This window comes from Lampris incognitus, chromosome 18 (assembly GCF_029633865.1).
Source record: "Lampris incognitus isolate fLamInc1 chromosome 18, fLamInc1.hap2, whole genome shotgun sequence".
Lineage (NCBI taxonomy): Eukaryota > Metazoa > Chordata > Actinopteri > Lampriformes > Lampridae > Lampris > Lampris incognitus.
In genome coordinates this window covers 28,535,412-28,555,946 of record NC_079228.1, presented here as the reverse complement: position 1 = coordinate 28,555,946, position 20,535 = coordinate 28,535,412, and the positions used below count along the sequence as shown (strand labels likewise).

The window sequence follows — 20,535 nt, the reverse complement described above, 5'->3', positions numbered from 1 at the left end:
GCTCGCGGTGTAACCAGGAAGTTGCAAAACTGTCAACGCCCGCTACGGAAAATTTTGTTTTTTTTAAATAATAATATAAACGCAAGATTTAATGGACATGAAACCAAGGCCGCCTTTTGGACACCGAGCGGGAAACTTATAATCGTCCTTTATAGCCCCCCCTCCTCCTCCTTCCCCCCCCCCCGCCGCCGTGTCACAGTTCTTCGCGAATATGCTGCGGAACGCCGCTGCTGCCGCCGCGCTCCTCGGGATAGTGGCGTCGCAGCTCTTCAACTTGTCAGGTGAGAAAATAATAAATGTTAGCCGTCTTACTCTCAAAGCTGTGTAGAGGAGTTGTTTTATTTCCCCCTCACTGCTATACCCCCCGCCAGTGAAGTCGTGCGGCTAGACATTTGAAACGTAATAGTGTTTTACTCAGCTCGGGGAACAAACGACGTGGATATGGTGCACGTTTACTTTCATGGAAGGTGACGAGGACAAAGCCCGCGTGAGAAGACGCACGGGCGGGACGGCGAGCCAAACGATTAGCGAGGCGACGCGGTGGCGTGAAAAGACGGCCGGCTAAACTGACGGCGGTGAACCGAAAGCCCGTGAACAATGCGGTTTAACGACTCGCTGCCCTTACTTTTAAACCCCCTTTGAGGTGGTTTACAAGGACGTTTATGCCAGGAAATCATCCCGGCCTCGTTAATGATTAACAACCCGGCAATCTGTTGCCGGGTTAATCAAAATACCCGGGAGGGGATTTGTGCCGTGCGCTCTCTCCCACATTGACCTGGCGGATTTATGGATAAAACATGGAGGGAAAGTGTTTATTTCTCCACAGTTGGTAGGCATTGTGTGTGAAAGTCGGTGAAGTGTCGCCTATGTCAACGTTACGTGTCACAGGTGTCCTTGCACTGTGTGAGACTACACCGCTGACACACCCATTGTTTGGTACTATAGTGTGGGGGGGGGGGGGTCCCATAGTGAGAGAATGGCACAGGAACCGTTCTCGCGCAGCCCTTTAGCCTAGATTTTATGTAAATGAGGTGATGTTGTTCTGGGTTAACCTCCATCTCCCTATGAGTTCTGGTGAGCTTGAGGGTCCTCTGCCTCCTTTCTTGCGTAAACTCCAGTTGCTCTCACAGTGTTGCACACAAATGTTGCTTTAAAACATTTTACTAACAGTTGTGTGGAAAAATACCTTCATGGTATGAGTAGATGCGTGGTAATATACCGTGTATGTAGCCAAAATTTCCTCCAAAACGGAAAGAAGTGCTATGGTAATATTTAAAGATAAATGATGTGCATGTAAAAAAAAGAGAATGACTCTACGTGCACTAGACCTCAAGCAGGAACCTGTATAGGAACAGAGGCTGAACCAAAGTCATTACATGTGCCCTAACCTCCTGGCTGCATAAAGTTACAGTGGAAATGCCGACAATGAATTCATATGGGCTTTGTAAAAGGATGAGGCCACATGTGACAAAGTCCTTCAAAGTAAGAGGTGCAGGAGCAGTCACCACAGAAGAGTCAGATATCACAGAGACAGCAGTTAACACATGTTTTTACAACAGCAACTTGGCTCACCTTGATATCCCCCCACCTACGCAGGTGCTCAGGTGACTCATGGTCATTTGAATTCAGTTAATTTGCTTTAGTACTTCCACCAGAGTACACAGTGACTACTTTGAGCCATTCTGTTTGTTTGATTATCACCTGCAAACTGTCTCACCAGTAGATTTGATTTCTTATCAGATTACAGTAATTCATTTAACTAAGCAGAAAGTGGCTCTAGACTTTCACTGATAGCTGAAAATGGTGTAAAAGAGAACTAAACCTTATTCTGCTCAGGGTTGATATTCTGATGTGGCGTCCAGTTCATCTCACCCCCTCTTCGCCTCTGCTGATTTTAATGCAATTAGCCAACACGAATTACACTTTTCACAAAAATGGAGTGGTATTTCTTATGAGAATGAGTCTTTGTGCAATATTCAGGAGCACAAGTTAAAACATGAGAATGGGCATGCTTCTCCTCGCATTGAAGCGCCTGGAGGTCATTCAGTCAAAACAGGATACGTTTGGCAAGGTTTCTGTTTTGCATAGCTGTCTCTCAGCCTGTATTGCTTGTTTCAGGGGATTTCAGTGTATTCATATCCTAATTAGCAAAATATACTCATGTTGGTAGATTAAATTTATAAAGTTCTCAACATATTTGGACTATTAATATGTTCTTTTCTTTTGACTCACCATGTCTCTGTCTTAAGACATTTGCTTTTGTTGTTTTTATATCCCCTTTGGTCTATTGGTATTGATATCCTATTTAGTCTGGACTGCATCCCATCATCTGATGCTGCAGTAATCCGATTTCTCCATGGAAATCATTTAAGTTGCATCTAACGTAATATAATGTTTTGGCCTTTCTTTCTCAGAATGTCTACAAATGCCAGTCAAGCCAGACAAGGACTCCAAAGTGACGGTGTCTACTGTCCTGCCTGTGGAGGAGTGTGTTGTGTGTACAGTCAGTGGTGTGAATGACACCCAGACCTCCTGCCACTCCTCCCTCTCTCTGGTACCTGAAGAGGAGGTCATACTGCTCTTCAACTGCTCCCAACCTCTGGATCAGGCTTACACCGTCAAGATAGTTCGGAGCATTGGTGAGTTAAAGACGCTTCGTTCATCCCTTTTTCTAGCGAGTGTCCAACATGTTCCTGCCCTGTTGTCAGGAATTTTTAGTCATTTCAGTGACATTTTTATTGTCACATGGCTCATGGACTTGTGTATTTTACTTGAATCAACCCCCTCAACGACTGAATATGAAAACTGGTTTGGGCATCCTCTCCTCTTTAAGAAGAGGGAACGACCATCCCTGAACCGAAGAGGAGGGCTAAGAATACATCTGTCACCATCTTACAATGCAGTTATTGCAACAAATCCCCAATCTTCTGTGAATAGTACACATTGCCATTGTAACTCTTCTTAATGGTCACAGCAATCTGCATACGAAACTGATCGCCGGTTTCAGCCGTTATGCAGCTGTGCTGTTTATAAGGGTGGGGATACCTGCAATCAGCTGAGACTGACGAAGTCACTTAGATGAGTGATGAAACATTTCTCCCACTAAACTTTGTGTCTAGATGAACTGATTCAACTTTCTAGGATGTGTTGTTTATTTATTTATTTATTGGCTTTCTTGAAGCATAATATGGCCAGTAAATGTCAGTAGGATTTGCTGAATGGTAGTGATTAAAACATAGGCCTACAACCCCCACCATACACACACACACACACACGCACGCATGTTTGTTTTTCTATGCTTATGAGGACCCTCATTGACTGTACTCATTCCCTAGCCCCTAACCCTTACCCTCCAAACTACATGTCTAAGCTTAACCCTTCTAATCTTAACCCCAAACCCAAGTCCTAGCCCTGAAATAGAACTTGAAGAATTGAGGGCCTGACGAAATGTCCTCAATTCGAAAACATTTCCTCACTCTTGTGGTTTAAAAACTCATATTGGTCCCCACAAATATAATTGAACAAGAACACACACAGACACGCACTCAAAAATGGGAAGTGTCGACAAATTCAAATATTCAGATTTGTTTTTCTTGCTTCCTTTCGATTCCAGTATGTACCAAGGATGCCTGCAGCCCTGGTGAAGGAGAGACCCAGTCCTCCTTCCTCACAGATTTTACCAGAACCATCACCTGGGAGCTGAAGGCACCTGAAAAGACCGTTGTGGGACTGAACATCATCGGAGAGGGGCTCAAGGAGACGTCAGATCCAAAGTCCTGTCCTGATGGATTTCAGTATCTTGTGGAAAGAACCAAGTCGACTGGCGAGGTCCAAACTGAAGCCTACTGCAGAGGTGGCTCTGTCACCTATTTAGAGCTGTCCAATCAAGTCACTGTATCTCTGCACGCTAAATCAGAGGCAGAAGTGGATCCCCTGTTGTTCACTGCCTATGCCAAGCCACTACGTAAGCAAAAATCAAACTCACTTTTTATCAGTTTTGTTTTCCCCTTTGATTTTTAGTGGATTCACACTCTTAAGAACAGATTATTTGGGGCGCCCGGGTGGCGTGGCAGTTTATTCTGTTGGCTACCAACACTGGGATCGCCGGTTTGAATCCCCGTGTTACCTCCGGCTTGGTTGGGCGTCCCTACAGACTCAATTGTCCGTGTCTGCGTGTGGGAAGCCGGATGTGGGTATGTATCCTGGTCGCTGCACTAGTGCCCCCTCTGGTTGGTCAGGGCGCCTGTTTGGGGGGAGTGAGGGGGGACTGAAGGGAATAGCATGATCCCCCCCGCACTACGTTCCCCTGGCGAAACTCTTCACTGTCAGGTGATAAGAAGGCTGGCGGCTCCACCTGTATCGGAGGAGGCATGTGGTAGTCTGTGGCCCTCCCCGGATTGGCAGAGGGGGTCGAGCAGTGACCGGGATGGCTCGGAAGAGTGGGGTAGTTGGCCAGATACAATTGGGGAGAAAAATGGGGGAATAAAAAAAAGAACCGATTCTTCTTTAACGAGGAAACCTATCTAGTCTACATATTGCGACATTAAAGAAAAACAGGAGTTATATAATTTCACCAGATATATGAAGCTTTTGACCTCAGCAGCACCATTTGGAAATGACCTATTACTCTAGCAATGATTAGGGGGCTTTAGAAGGGGGAAATAAAGCAGTTCAAATACCCTGGATGACTCAACATGACATCATTGTATTCAGTTAATACTCACCCGATCAATTCAGGCTAGTCCATAATCAACATATTATTTATTGTTCACTTTACTTACCCTTAAAGAAGGAGGCTTGTCTGTGACTGAGTGAAAGAGGGATGGTGTCTTAGAAAAGAGTCAAGAGATTGCAGGAGACCTCATATCACTGTCTTTAATGTGAACAAGTTTGATTGGCTATTCGCTGTGTATGCAGAGCATGCGTTCAAGACCAGAAATCAAATCAAATCAAATCAATTTTATTTGTATAGCCCAATATCACAAATTACAAATTTGCCTCAGTGGGCTTAACAGCAACGCAACATCCTGTCCTTAGACCCTCTCATCGGATAAGGAAAAACTCCCTAAAAAACCCCTTTAACAGGGAGAAAAAATAGGTAGAAACCTCAGGGAGAGCAACAGAGGAGGGATCTCTCTCCCAAGACGGACAGTGTGCAATGGATGTTGTGTTCACGCAATTTACATAATACAACATTGAAAGAGGATAACAGAATTGTAATGGACATAAAATTTATGAAGAACATGATGCACAGGATGCCAAGCAGTGTCCACGTGCCAACGGAGCAGGCCAGGACCCAAGCCATGCGACCAGCATCATCATGTACTAAGAAAAACTTAAGTGAGTAGTGGAAGGGCAGGCAGCATCCAAATGGCGGCCACCATCACCATGGAGACCTAGGAGGAGAACCGACCGCACATGCATGCAAGAGAGACTCACATGACACCATTCAAACACAGAGAAAGAGAAAGGAGAAGACATCATTCAGAGAGAGAGAAAAGACATGTTAGAGAAGAGAACAGTTTGCAATAGTCATTAGCCATAATCAATTAAGTTATCAATTCGTCATAATCTATACTCGATAATCTCATCAGCAGAAGATTGGTTGGTAAATTCATTGAGACAGCAAACCAACCCGCCATCCAGTACAGGTTGTGAAGCACTCAACTTAAAGGCAACTAGTTGTAAACTAAGGCAAAAAGATGAGTTTTAAGTTTGGATTTAAAGGACTCAACAGACTCCGATTGTCTGATGGCAGCAGGCAGTTTATTCCACAAAAATGGAGCCCGATAGGAAAAGGCCCTGCCACCAGCTGACTTCTTTTTAACTTTAGGTACACACAGGAGCCCTGTATTTTGAGAACGAAGTGCTCGAGATGCCATATAAGGTTTAAGGAGATCAGACGGGTAGGATGGAGCAAGCCCATTTAGGATTTTGTAAGTCAGCAGAAGCACCTTGTATTCTGATCTAACTAATCAAAAAGACATTAGATCAGACTAAATTATGTTATTCATCACATGGACTAGACTGTTTTTCTTCAAGATTGGTTATGAAAAATGCAAATCTTGCTAGTTTTTGTTTTCTGTCGAGCAGTAAAAAATGAAGTTTTAGCATAACATGACTGATGGGTCCAAACTGCCTTGCGTTGCATCATTTGCAATGTGACCATAACGCATGCATACGACGCATGGTGTAACATTATGACCTTTGCTGACCTTTGTCTCATCCTCTTCTTGTCCCTTCAGGAGGCCGAACGATGGTTGTAAGTGCTGAACCTGATGCAACTGTGGTGATAAGCAGGGTGGCCGAGGAACAAGAATGTAACATTTGCCTTGAAGAAGGTTCAAATCCCACCTGCAGCCCTACGAAGCTCAACCTGCCAACCACCCAAAACAACACCTTGGAGTTCAGCTGCCCTAAGCCTCAGGATGTCTTCATGGTGCAGATCCTGAGGAAAATAGGTGCAAAGACATTTTCATAGTGGTAAATGGATGCATGGGAAGGTTGTTCACCTAACCAATTTGCCAAAGTTGTTTTGATGTACTTAGATGCCTGGATAGAAGCTAGGTATTGCAAAAAGTTGCATTTTTGAGTACTGAACTTGTAATTAATGCCCCTTTCACTCCTCATATATTGGCTGTTAATCTCGGTAACATACAAATCAAAGTCTTCCTTAATATTTCTAATGTGCTCTGGAGGAGTTCCTACTTAATCTGTAACTTGTGAAATGTAATCCAATGTCATCATAATTTCTTTACCCAGAATGCACCAAGATGTCCTGCAGCCCTGCCATGGGAGAAGTTCAGCCCAAATTCTTCACAGAATTTCAGAAAACCATAACATGGGATATAACTGTACCAGAGAAAACTGTGTTGACCTTGGACTTCCCTGGAGATGGGCTGAAAGAGATTACTGCATCGGACAAGTGCCAAGATGGCTACCAGTATTCTTTGAGTACAACTAATGCTGAGGGAGAGGTTAAAACTAAGAACTTCTGCCGGATTGGACCTTTATCTCATCTTGATCTTCTTAGAAAGGCGACTGTGACTCTAGAGATCCCCAAGGAAGGAGATTTGGACTCGGCTGCATTCACCGTCAAGGCCGTGCCTAGAAGTAAGTGACTTCATTCTTACAGAAGAATTCAACTGTTTGTTTCACCAAAAATGTTTATCAACTGAAATTTTTCTTTTCCTTATGCATAAAACCCAAATCTTTTTTGGAATGACACAAAATTGCTGTCAACCTTGTTAACAATTGCTTTACACTGAAATATCTCATTGCGGTGTAAACGTCTGTAAATCCACTGGTAAACTTAGACGACTGAAGTAAATTAACCAGTAACAGAATCACTGATCCTAAATATGTAAAGAGAGGTTTAAGTTTTGGATTTGAATTTGTAAAACTGAATTTGATAAGACAGGGGAGATATATCAATTAGTCACACATTGTGATAATCTAATCATAAACAAAATAAGCCATCTTGGTTTTGTTTGTTTTTTATTCAGCTGAAAATGCAATACTACTTACACAAACGCTCCTGAACACCCCTTTATCTCAAAACCAGCTAAATCTGAAAAAATATTGTGTTTAAGTCTTCACTGCTTGACTTATTAAAGTAATTTATCAATGTCGATTGTTATCTTGGATGTGTTGTAGGCACACCAGCTAACATCTTCTCTTTATGATATACGTTCCAACTATCCAGAAAGCAGAAAGATGACCGTGACCGCCGACTACAACACCAACATTATGATCAGCAGAACTAACAAAGAGCCAGATTGCAGCGTGTGCATCGATGAGGAGCCCAACCAGAAATGCAGCCCGAAAGATCTTAGCCTGAAAGACCCCCGTAACACTTCAGTGGAGTTCAGCTGTCCTCAGCCTCAAGATGTCTTCAGCGTGGAGATCAACAGAGAGATTGGTAGGAGGCTCAAAATAACGACAATTACAGTGTTTTCCTTTTTTCAGTATCCTCTCAGACACATCTTCATACATATGTTCTTCATGGCCTTGGTAAAACCTCATGATAGCTGACAGAAATGACTCTGGGCTGGGTGTCCAGGTAGCGTGGCGGTCTATGCCATTGCCTACCAACACTCAAATCCCCGTGGTACCTCCGGCTTGGTCGGGCATCCCTACACACACAATTGGCCATGTCTGCGAGTGGGAAGCGGGATGTGGGTATGTGTCCTAGTCACTGCACTAGCACCTCCTCTGATTGGTCAGGGCACCTTTTTCTGGGGGGAGAGGGAACTGGGGGGAATAGCAGGATCCTCCCACACGCTATGTCCCCCTGATGAAACTCCTCACTGTCAGGTGAAAAAGAATCAGCTGGTGACTCCACATGTATCGGAGGAGGCATGTGGTAGTCTGCAGCCCTCCCCGGATTGGCAGAGGGGGTGGAGCAGGGACCAGGACACCTCGGAAAATAGGCCAATTGGCCAAGTACTATTGGGGAGTAAAAGGGGGGGAAAATCTCAACAACAAAAAAAAAGACTCTGGGCTGCTATATAAAAAATAATGAACTTTATCTATAAAGCAAATTTCCTAACAAGTTAAAGTTCTGTACAATAAAATGAAAAACATTAAAATACACACGATGAAAACAAACAAGGCAATACAGCACCAAGTGCTAATAAAAGATACAATAAAAAGGTGAAAAAGCAGCAAGAAAAAAGAAAGCTTTAAACAATAATGCATAAACAGTAAAGAACAGAGCCATGCTACAAATGAGACATTAAGAGGCCGTTTTGTAAAGATAGGTTTTTAAAAGAGATTTAAAAATGGCTAACTTGACATGTGATATTTAGCCAAGAATGCTTCTCTTCAACACAGTTAATGATTAGGCATACAAATGCATCCTCTCATAGATCTGGTTCATTTTCAGTCTTTCTGTTCTCATCCTTGAGGTGTGTGTGGTTGAGGTTTCACATCCTTAACAGGAATCCCCAGAATATTGTTTATACGTTCCTCTCTCCCCCACCACTCCCAGACTGCATAGAGACCACCTGCAGTGGAAACATCATCCAGGCCGAGTCCAATTTCTTCCCTGACTTCAACCGAACCTTCATCTGGGACCCGAGGGTGCCGTCCACCAAGGCTATCCGACTGGACTTCCCAGATCCAGGAATGCGACAGATCCCCAATGAGGAGACCTGTCCAGATGGGCACACCTACGTCATGTTGACTTATCTACGCACCGGGCCGGCGACCATCGGGACGTACTGCAGGGATGGCACCATAACCACTGTCCATGTGCGCTACAGGGTCCGCATGTTGCTGAAGGTGCCTGGAGACCAAAAGATGGAGGCTTTCAACTTCAAACTGAGTGTTGAACCTGAAACCAACAGTAAGTGTTGTAAAGTCATTATGGACATGGCAGAGGATAATGAACAAGGGCTATCACAATTTACCGATGTTAATGATAATCGTGATATTTCAAAAGTGAAACAGTATTATGTGAAAACGGGGTCAGGGGCGGCGCAGTGGTTAGCACGGTCGCCTCACAGCAAGAAGTTCCGGGGTTCGAACCCCGGGGTAGTCCAACCTTGGGGGTTGTCCTCTGTGTGGAGTTTGCATGTTCTCCCCGTGTCTGCGTGGGGTTCCTCCAGGTGCTCCGGTTTCCTCCCACAGTCCAAAGACATGTAGGTCAGGTGAATCGGCCATACTAAATTGTCCCTAGGTGTGAATGCGTGTGGGTGTGTGTGTGTGTGTGTGTGTGTGTGTGCGCCCTGTGATGGCCTGGCGGCCTGTCCAGGTGTCTCCCTGCCTGCTGCTCAATGACTGCTGGGATAGACTCCAGCATCCCCGCGACCTTGAGTAAGGATAAGCGGTTTGGATAATGGATGAATGAACTTAGTCAGGATAGTGTAGTTTACAACACATATTGCCAAACATTAACATGAGCTCTTAGTGCTTATTTTGCTCAAAGTTTCATTTTTTCCCACAGTCTCTATTCCTCCTCCTATTCACACTCACACACACACATACACACACACACACTTTTTTAATTGTTATTCCTATGGGGATCCTCACTGACATTTCTTCCTAAGCCCCTAACTGTAACCATCAAAACTACATGCCTGGCCTCAACTCTTTAATCCTAAATCCAAAGCCTAACCCTAAAATAGACCATTGAATAGGTGAAGACCACCCAAAATGTCCTCGATTTGCAAAAATGTCCTCACTCTTATTTTTAAAAACTCATTCTCACAAATATAGCTAAACAAAAATGCATGCATGCACACACATATATACACACACACACACGCACGCGCACACACACACAACCAACCTGGAGCCAGCCAATCTAATGACACCAATTTTTCAACAAGATGTTGGGGCTTCATTGGTTTAATTAACATGATTTATCACCATCATGTCATTTTTTTGTCATGATAATCATCTAGTGAAGATCTGAGATCGTGACAGCCCTAAAATGAACACTTTTTATGAACAGTTTTTCATCTTCCAGGAATGCCACAAGGGTTAATAACCGTTTCACTACTGTTTCTCTGCTCTTCTGCATTGACGACCTCTTTTACGGAGAAGCTTTATAGCCTTGTTTGCATTATTCAGACCACTTTGTCCTCTTGCTCTGTCTCTGGCCAGTGCTGGCTATAGTGAAAGTCGACCTGCCGAGAGGTACATCAGAAACAGACTTCATCACAGTCAACTACCCCAACGGCTTCCCTGACAACCAGCAGATGAAGTGGGACTTTACAGTGCCTGGCATGCATAACTACTCGATGCACTTTCGGGATCATACGCTCCCAGAATGCCTCAGTAAGGACGTGAAAGTGGAGTATCAGAAAGAAGGGAAGAGGTCGACTAATCTGACCCTGACCGACCGTCAACCAGCGCACAAGCAGGGCAATTTCAACATGTCACTGTGGAACTGTGAGACCAACACGACACTACAGGGTCTCAACCTGAATTTCAGAGTCTCCATGATAAGAAGCGGTCACCCAGGTAATGTTGATGACATAACACTTGTATTTGAGAGAATTTGTCAATATGCTGCAGAGAAAATGTCCTTTTACATGCAATGTTTTAGACAGAACCAGAATGAGGTTGATCACTTTTGCTCACTGAAAATAGACCAGAACTGTCTGAGAAAATTAAGAAATCTCACTGCTTTGAAATAACTTTCACATACTTTTTGACATCAAAAATGTTATACGGTGGCAGTAATTTCAATTTTGCCGTGCTCAGTCTGTGATGTAATTATGCAAATTTGTAATCCACGGTTTTTTCAGTCACGTGACAGTGGCGGGCAAAACAAAGCTCCAGCATGGCGACCAACAGTGGAAACTCTGTAGAGCAGCAGCACAGACCTGTCAGTTTTCCAGCTGTTCCAAGCAATGACTATTTGGATCACCTTACGAAAGAAGAAGAACAAAGATATATTAACATACTACAAATTTTGGGCACTTGCGGTCCATATACAGCACCCGCCACAGTATGTCAGCCTCTAAAAACAGCGAAGTCCCTGCCAGAGCTCCAATTTGGCGATGCTTACATGTCTCTTGTGGAGAATTCCTCTCCTTACACTGCCGCCAGGATGAACGCTTACAAAAGTCCAGACAGTTATATGTATTTTCGTTCTGGGTGGGTCAATAATGCTGCCGTTTGGGAAGTGTTTTGCCCGCCAGGTGGGTGTTCCAATATGAATGTGACGTCACGTGAAAACTATGGATAGTAGCACTTGAGCTGTAATTCAGAAAGGGGTATTACACTTTTTGTGAATATTGCACAAGACAAATACCAACATGATAAAAACCACAAAAGCAAAGGATGCACACATTTCTAACAAAAATATATATTTCTTTAAATCTCTAAAGTGTGGTCCTTCTGTATTCTTTCCTTTTCAGTTCTGTGTACAGTAGATCTAACCAAAAAGCCAGGGGTGTCCCTGCAGATAGAGAAAGTGGGCTCCGATCCATACTGTGAGATGAGCATCAACTCTGTTGTCAAGGAAAAGATAAATGTGGCCTCGGGCATGAAGGCCAGCCTCTCCTTCCTTGACTGTCCAAATGAAGATCTACGCTTGACTGCCACTGAAATTCTTGGTAAGATTTTGGATTTATGTTTGGGCTGTAAAAAGTCAACGATGCTTACTTTAAGTAACTAATAATGAAATATTCACCACCTCTGAAATTATTAAAGCTGTTTCGAGGAGTTTTTCACAGATTATTATTTATCAGTTTCAGTTTAATTCAGAAGCATCTATATGATTAACATAAGCAAACGAGGCTATCAGCGAGAAGACAAGATGCTCTTATATAATGATTTCAAATGCTCTTGTCCACATCAGACTCCCCGTGAAATCTGACGAAATGATTCGCGGCACACAGACGGCATACAAAGCCACAGTTAGAGATACGTTACTTCAATGCTGTATATCTTGCAAACTTGTTTCTCTAAAACACTACGTTGCTCACTGTTCTCTTCAAAATGAATGCACAAGCTGTCAGAGGGTGAATGTAGATTTTTGAGACAATGGGCAATGCTTATGTGAAATGACCAGCTCTAAATATGGTGTTTTTACATTCATAAGCCGATATCATGAAATATATTACTTGTTAAAAAAAACAAAAAAAAACAAAACAGCTAAATTGAGGTTATCGGTTATAGCATTTCACTTCAAATGCCAGTTACAAAAACACCTATTTCCTTCCCTGCGTTTAAGTGTCAATTTACATAGCTTTATTCACAAAGTGTTTACATGCTTGCATCTGCGTTCCTGTCCATCGTTAATCATTATAACCTCTCGTCATTTTGTGTCTGTGGATAATAGGGTGCCAAAATCTGGACTCATGCTCTGTGAGTGGAATGCTCCTCACCGTGCCCAAATTGGATTCCTGCTTGCCAATGCCCCTCCATAGCTTCACCTGGCACATCACCATCCCCGAGCATGCTACAGTTGATCTACAATCCCCCAAAGGGACACTCCGACAGTCCCTACCTGGCCAAGAGTGCAGTGGTCCGGTCTCCCTGCATGTTGCTGAAGATGATGGGTCTTCAATAGGGGATTTCTGCTATAAGGGAATCATTCAGAGAGTCCAGGTACACTCCAATGTCTCCGTCACAGCCACAGCTCTAGACTTCACAAAGACCACAGGGCCTTTTCTTAATGTCTCCATCAGTGAAGAAATCTCAGGTATAACACAAATACAACTGTAAAAAATCTGTCTGTTGCCTGTCTGTCTGTCTGTTGATCTGTCTGTCTCTGTTGAGCCGTCCAGATCTCTATCTATATCTCTTTATATCTCTATCTGTCTATCTGTCTATTTCCCTCTCTGTCCATTTAACTATATCTCTAAACCTCTTAATCTCTAGCTACAAATATTTTTTTTCATTCTATGAGATCCGTGGTTCTGCCCTCAGTTCTGCTTGTTTTCTGTTCTACCAGGTAGTAAATTACATTTACCTGTTGTGCCGAGTCTAAAAACTGCCTAATTAGATGGCTGGAGTATTTGACACATCAGGTGAACGTGTTTAAAGTATCTGGCAGGATAGAAAAACAGCCTTACTGTGGGTTCCCGAGGACACTAAACTGTACTTGTGTATTATACTGTTGCACTGCCATGTAGTGCTCAAATGGGGCTTGTCCATTCAGCTTTCAAACTCCACGAGGGGGCACTGTAGGACAAGGCCGGAGATTTTTTCTTATTTGTACACTTCTGTTGATCATCCTTCAGACACAGTTTACTCATGCATATACCTCCCCCTCACCTTTTCAGAGAACATCATTTACACTGTGAAACCTAAGATGGCTTCTGTGGCCCTTATTTCCACCCCTAACTGGCCCGGTGGGATGAAGCCGTACTCCACAGTGTCCTGGATCTTCACCCTGCCAAGTCAGTACCAGGCCGCCCTGCACTTTGCCAACCTCAGCCAGCCCAAATGTGGCCAGAGACACACTAGCATCAAGGTCCAGGTGCTAGGTTCTGAGGAAGAGATGCTGAGCCGCAGGGAGGACGAGGAAGCGGAGAACAAGTTGGTGGTGCCAAAAAGCTTCTACCTCAACATGTCCAATTGTATGCCAGATGAAGGACATTTTGGAGTGGTGACCAAAGTTGTTCTACAGAAAAAGAGCAGTAAGTGAGCACTGTTTGGGCCGTTTCTCTGGTCTGTACATGAAATTTCTCAATTGTGCATTTTAGTTTTGTCTGTCTCAGGATAAAAATGGAGTTTAGACTCAGAAGAAAGGAGTCCTTGGCTTTTTTTCCATTTAGCATTTTTTACATAATTCCGGTAAAGTTTTTTTTGCCCCCCATAAAGATATTATTACAGTGAATTGTACAAGATTCCTTGGAGGATTTCAGTTTTTAATCATGGGCATGTGTTTTTCTCTTGGCCAACACAACTCATAAATAACTACTATATAGCTGAGGAAAATAAGAGATAAAAAAGAAATTCTAGATGCAAATATTTTTCAAGAGGATCCTCTGAAACCTACTAGATGTTGTCACTAAATGATAACTTGGTGTTTGTCATTTTTGCACTTTCAGATCTGCTAGCCGTAGTGCTGGGGACAATAGGAGCTCTGCTCCTGCTGATAGCACTAGCCACTGTATACTTGATCATAAAGTGAGTATGTCTGTACTGCACCGCTTTGGTTTCTTTGGTGGTTAAATCTGTCTTCGTACTAAAATATATTACCATGGTCAGCATATTTTCAGAGTTTTTGTATCAGCATTTGTACGTGGCAAGTATTATTTGGATATACTGTAGGATTTGTCTGTTTGATAAAACAAGCTGCCTTTGAGGGACCTGATCTGCTTTGATTATGCTGGTTTTTTCTCCCTTTGTACGGTGTGACATCTTGCCTAAATAACAATATGTCATCTTCATCTTTCAACCAGGAAAAAGAAAAAAGGGAAGATGAACACAGAGTCATCCATCTACATCGGCAAAAGCAATATTTTCCTCCCAGGTGACCGACACTTCTCCAAGGCCCGGTCTGACAATGAATCCCATGTCTATGCCTCCATCGACGAAACGATGGTGTACGGCCACCTGCTGCCAAACTCCAGCTACGCAGACAGCATGCAAGACCACTTCAACGGAATGCAGGTGGACTCTTACCAAACATTCATGGGGCCCACTGATGGAGACCCCCCCATGGTAGTCGAACCAGAACCCGATGCAGAGCTGGAGAAGGACATGTACAGACCTTTCCTGGACCCCTCAGAGACTTTCATCCCTTCACGACCCCGGACCCCAATCGATCGTGAGAACAGCCTTGGTTTCCAGGACCGCAGGATGGTGGACAATGAGCTCTACACGTTCAAGAGTACAGGGGAGATGAACACTATTCGCCTGTCTGGTGCGGACCAAGAACCACAGCCAGCAATCGACACAAATACAGAGGATTCCTTGTAGCACGATGGTGTTGTGACCATCTGACTTGGTTGCCTTTTCTAATTCTTGTTGCGGCTCTCCGTATCCCAGTTGAGGGATGCAGCATTATTTGCAGCATTGTGCCTAAATTAAACTCAGGGAAAGGGGGTTTCAATGGGCTCTGAAGAACTGGAAGATGCCCTCAAGTGTACAGAGCTGCCAAAGCAGTGACTGCGTCATTTTGCAAGATTTTAATGGTCATGTATGTTTCTTGATATCAGGTTTTTATTGAATGTGCTGATGTAATATTTTCTTGGAAGTGACGGTTAATCTCTATGGGTAGCTTGTTTTGTTTTGCTAGAGCTACGGTGTAAGAGGTAGTGTGATGTGGAATCAAGGGCAGGGACACTGAAAAAGGTATGTTTTTCGAAGAGCCTCCACTGTTTTTTGTTTTTGTATTTTTTTTTGTGATTTCATTTGTTTTTTCAGTGTGTAGTCTTTTTAAAATAGACAGTTTCTTTGCCTCTACTGAAAATATACTTTACCTGGTTTTACAATAAATTCAATCAATATTGTCCTGGTGGCAAGTAGATTTTAGATAAAGACTGTCATCATACACTGCGTTGTGACATTTTGTTTTACCCCTATCTTGTGCCTGAATCTTTGACCATTTAAAATCAGGAGGTGAATCCAGATTCAACCACAGGAATGTCAGTCATGAAAAACGGTGTGTAGGAGGGTTGCTGAAAGCTTTTGGGCTTCATAGTAGTAACCACTGTTTACCATGGAAGAGGGTGTTTCACTGGCAAAAAAAGGCAAGGCAAGGCCCGGGGATTCAAATTGGCGCCGTATTTCTTGCACCATATTTATTTGCAGCTGGAAACGCCACAGTTTTCTATTATACCATTCCGTCAGCCTGTTGGGCCTGCCTCCAGTATTTCCAGTGTTCTGTCTTTAATTTGAAAAGGCTTCCGTAAAGTATTTGACTTTTTGGAAAGGGGATATTTTGTGAAATGATGACGACTAGCAGACTAGTAAAGGAATGATTTATGGACAGTTCATTATCATGTTATATCAGGCTAAACATAATGTGTCCAAATCCGGAAATACAAGACTGACAGCCTGAATATATCTTTGAAGAATGCAGCAGTTTTAAGGGTTTTTTTTGGAAACCCATTATCACTATTTTTGTTGTAGTTCATTGTAAGTGCTGACAAAGCGCAGCAGATTTCTCATGGGATGACCGAGTTTAAACCAGTCTTTCTCCACGGGAGGCTTTCTGACGGGTTTGTGGAGATGTGCAAATTATAGAAATCCCACCAAACTTTAATTTTGGTCAACAATGCCAGCACCTAAAAACAGTTTTTCAAGGGTCGTGGGTATATTATAGACATCCGTTATCTGAAAATTTGACATTTCAGAACCGACTTGGTCTCCATTCTATCGCCAGTTCTTACTGGTGACGTGGTTTTTTTTTAAATTGGGATAACCAAGCCAATTTGGACTGTAATGTGCAAAAAAGCCAAAACAAAACGTTGGACTCTTGGATTTGGATTTCAGTTTTTTACACCCAGGAGGAGAGCACCTCCTACTCACATATTTGGGACTTGATTTAGGTGCTTAACATCATTATCTACACCCACTAATCATTTTATCACCAGACTTTAAACAACTTGATTGACTCTTACTCATTTTGATCAATTTTCTGCCAAAACGAACAACTTTATGCGCAACTGTTGAGCAAAAATTCTTAACAATTTCAAGGTCAAATTCAACTTGCAGCACAACACAAGTAGAGAAGCAATGCTTTAAAAACTTTTTTTTTCCAAAATAGCTGGGAAACGGCATAGCAGTAAGAGTACACAACAGGAAGCAGCTCTAACCAAGTGCCAAGTCTTGGATTAGATTAGATCAGATTAGATAGGTGCGATCAGACTATATTGAACTGGCAGACCGATGGCTTTTCATCACGGCAGTTCTCGTCAAACCACTTCCCACCAGAGGAGCCTGAGAGCACAGCACAGTTCTGGGACTTGCTGCCGTCTGGTTGAGGCGACCGCGGGTTGGATGTGTCCCAGTTCTTGTAGAAAACGCTGGACCCAGTCTGGTTCATCCACTTGCCCTCGGTTGCCATGTCATTGATCCCCAGCCAGACCTGCTCATTTGAGCCGATGCTTTGGCGAATGTAGTCTCTAAGCTGGTTGTTCTCGTCTTCGGACATGGGCGTGCTCAGAACACCACCCAACGCATTGCAGTCCTCGCTGGCTGAGTGGTAACGCTTCTTTACAGGGTCAGCCAGGAAGCACTTGCCGTGGATCTTAATGCCTTTCAAACACACTGAGAAGATAAAAAAAGAGAAATCCCATATATATATACCTTAATCAACAATGCTGGGAGACACTTAAATGTTTTTGTTTTTTTGGATTTTTTCCCCCCTTTTTCTCCCTAATTGTATCTGGCCAATTGCCCCACTCTTCCAAGCCGTCCCGGTCGCTGCTCCACCCCCTCTGCCGATCCAGGGGGGGGCTGCAGACTACCACATGCCTCCTCTGATACATGTGGAGTCGCCAGCCGCTTCTTTTCACCTGACAGTGAGGAGTTTCGCCAGGGGGCGTAGCACGTGGAAGAATCACAGTATTCCCCCCCAGTTCCCCCTTCCCCCCGAACAGGCGCCCTGACTGACCAGAGGAGGCGCTAGTGCAGCGACCAGGACACATCCATCTTCCCACCCGCAAACACGGCCAATTGTGTCTGGAGGGATGCCCAACCAAGCTGGGGTGACACGGGGATTCAAACCAGCGATCCCTGTGTTGGTAGGCAACAGAATAGACCGCTACGCCACCTGGACGCCCACTTTAATGTTTTTTAAATTACATGCTGTAGGCTTTGTGACATCCTGGAGAGGTTTTTTTGTTTATTTGCATGATAAATAAGATTTTTGGAGTTTATGAGCACAAAACCTTGAATGCTTGTGGTTAATGTCACAAAGGGCAAGTGTTTTGTGCAATACTATTTTGAGCCACCACATCATTCTTGTTCTGGGCAAAAGGTCAAACAAGGTTTCACCATGTGTTCACCACATGAATACTTTGCTGCTTCAAAGACTACACATGTACTCAATCTGTTTCCATTCATTTGTAGGGGAATCGGACTCTCGTTCGGTCAGAAGCCTTCGACTTGTACACAAAGCACGGCAAAACAATGCAGTGTATGCAGATAAGCTGTGTAAATAACCATATCTAATAATTCCTTCTAAATGTCTCCAACATGTCCCAACCCTATCCCTTTACTCTACATATGTAAATGACCCTATGATATGTTGTATGGAATGAATAATAATGCTCTACTTTGTGGAAAATGCTCTTTATGTGTGCTCTTCTGCACAGGGATATTTTCTAATTTTTTGTTCTGCAGCCCGTGCGGCATAGCTCTGGGCCCTCGCCCCTTCAGCTTAACACTTACTGGAATTCACTTTTCTTTTTTTTTGCTTTTGACCCCCCCCCTTTTCTCCCCAATTGTACTTGGCCAATTACCCCACTTTTTCAAGCCATCCTGGTCGTTGCTCCACCCCCTCTGCCGATCCAGGGAGGGCTGCAGACTACCACATGCCTCCTCCGATACATGTGGAATCGCCAGCCGCTTCTTTTCACCTGACAGAGAGGAGTTTCACCAGGGGGATTTAGCGCGTGGGAGGATCACGCTGTTCCCCCCCAGTTCCCCCTCCCCCTCCAAACAGGCGCCCCGACCAATCAGAAGAGGGGCTAGTGCAGTGACCAGGACACATACCCACATCCAGCTTCCCACCTGCAGACACAGCCAATTGTGTCTGTAGGGATGCCCGACCAAGCCGGAGGGAACATGGGGATTCGACCTGGAGGGCCCCGTATTGGTAGGCAACGGAATAGACCACTATGCTATCAATTATATTTGATATTTCACCTGTCTGCAATGCCTGTTGTTCCTTCAGCAGGTTGAGCTCCTGAACGATGTCATTGATCTGCTTCTGCAGCCCCTCGATGGCAGAGTCCTTACCTGCATCTGTCTCCAGCAGCACCATGTCAAAAGGGAAAGCCACATTAGATAACGTGGGATGCAATGGAAAATTAATTGCACATACTCCTTCATGCAAACACACCGAAGAATAGATCCGGAAGAGGAAAACCGATTAGAGGAAAAAATTAGAGGAAAATTTTTCTGTAAAAATAGCTGCACTTGAATACTTGAGATTTGTAATGGACTGTAATCTCTTAATCCAATACATACATGAACACTGTGCTGTATGAAGACTGGAGAAGAAAGTGGAATTCACGCTACTGGTAGTATGTTTTGGTATGCTTGTCAAATGCTCCATTTCAATTCCCCGTCATTCTTCCAACTAGGATTTCATCAGACTACCTACCTTTTTTCATAGGCTTCTTTTTTGATGGTCTCTGTTGAAATGAACCGTTCACCAGAAATAATATTCCCAACAACAGGAACACTCCTTTGAACTCCATGGTTAGTCCTTGTTAAATGAGGCTGCTTCAATGTGGGAAGTGTCAATTTATCTGCTCTTTTTCTCTCTGTCTTTCTCTCTCTCTCTTGCTCGCTTTCTCACACCCTCCCTCTCATCTCCTACAACAGGGGGAAAAAGTCTGCAATCCAAAACTGCAGTTTGCAGGAACAACACAGGCCAACCTCAGAAACCTGAAAAAGACACTGTCTCTCTCATCTGGCTCCAGACTTTTCATGTGGTTGGCTTGTACTAACCAGATCCAGGCATGGAAAACAGGTGGAGACTGGCAGACTGGGTGAGACAGCATGAGCCTTTCCTTGGCATTTATAAACCTCCATGGTGCTTTTAAAGTGCATAGAGAATAAATACATAAATAATTATGCAACTCAATTACTTTATAGGTATTGCATGTTCCTTGGCTGACAAGTCTACGTAGTTTAAAAAAATTTTTTTTTTTTGGAGTTTTGACGTCTTTCCTTGCCCAGGGGTGTTTTTAGGTAGGTTTGTCAGAGGTGGACCATCCATCCATCCATTTTCCAAGCCGCTTATCCTAATTAGGGTCACGGGGTGCTGGAGCCTACCCCAGCATTCATTGGGCGGAAGGCAGGGAAACGCCCTGGACAGGTCCCCAGTTCATCGCAGGGCAAACGCGTTCACACCTGGGGACTATTTAGTATGTCTGATTCACCTGA

At 43.8% G+C, this 20,535-nt stretch overlaps 3 protein-coding genes across 3 annotated transcripts; 2 read left to right on the top strand and 1 right to left on the bottom strand.

The window, feature by feature from the left end:
* The first annotated feature begins 156 nt into the window (after window positions 1-156).
* Window positions 157-4,037, top strand: LOC130128401 (CUB domain-containing protein 1-like). Its single transcript, XM_056298017.1, has 4 exons — window positions 157-281; window positions 2,415-2,639; window positions 3,614-3,964; window positions 4,021-4,037. Exons 1-4 carry the CDS (start codon window positions 212-214, stop codon window positions 4,035-4,037), a joined length of 663 nt encoding a protein of 220 aa, XP_056153992.1. The 5' UTR covers window positions 157-211.
* Window positions 3,837-16,069, top strand: cdcp1b (CUB domain containing protein 1b). The gene is made up of 11 exons (XM_056298722.1): window positions 3,837-3,964; window positions 6,246-6,461; window positions 6,763-7,113; window positions 7,706-7,921; window positions 8,993-9,349; window positions 10,612-10,971; window positions 11,874-12,071; window positions 12,800-13,162; window positions 13,746-14,102; window positions 14,517-14,595; window positions 14,871-16,069. Exons 2-11 carry the CDS (start codon window positions 6,257-6,259, stop codon window positions 15,388-15,390), a joined length of 3,006 nt encoding a protein of 1,001 aa, XP_056154697.1. The 5' UTR covers window positions 3,837-3,964; window positions 6,246-6,256; the 3' UTR covers window positions 15,391-16,069.
* A 308-nt stretch (window positions 16,070-16,377) lies between these two features.
* Window positions 16,378-19,941, bottom strand: LOC130128846 (tetranectin-like). The gene is made up of 3 exons (XM_056298603.1): window positions 19,748-19,941; window positions 19,288-19,386; window positions 16,378-17,685 (listed from the first exon to the last, which is right to left on the bottom strand). The coding sequence occupies exons 1-3, from the start codon at window positions 19,842-19,844 to the stop codon at window positions 17,279-17,281; spliced, it is 603 nt and encodes a 200-aa protein (XP_056154578.1). The 5' UTR covers window positions 19,845-19,941; the 3' UTR covers window positions 16,378-17,278.
* Window positions 19,942-20,535: the final 594 nt, after the last annotated feature.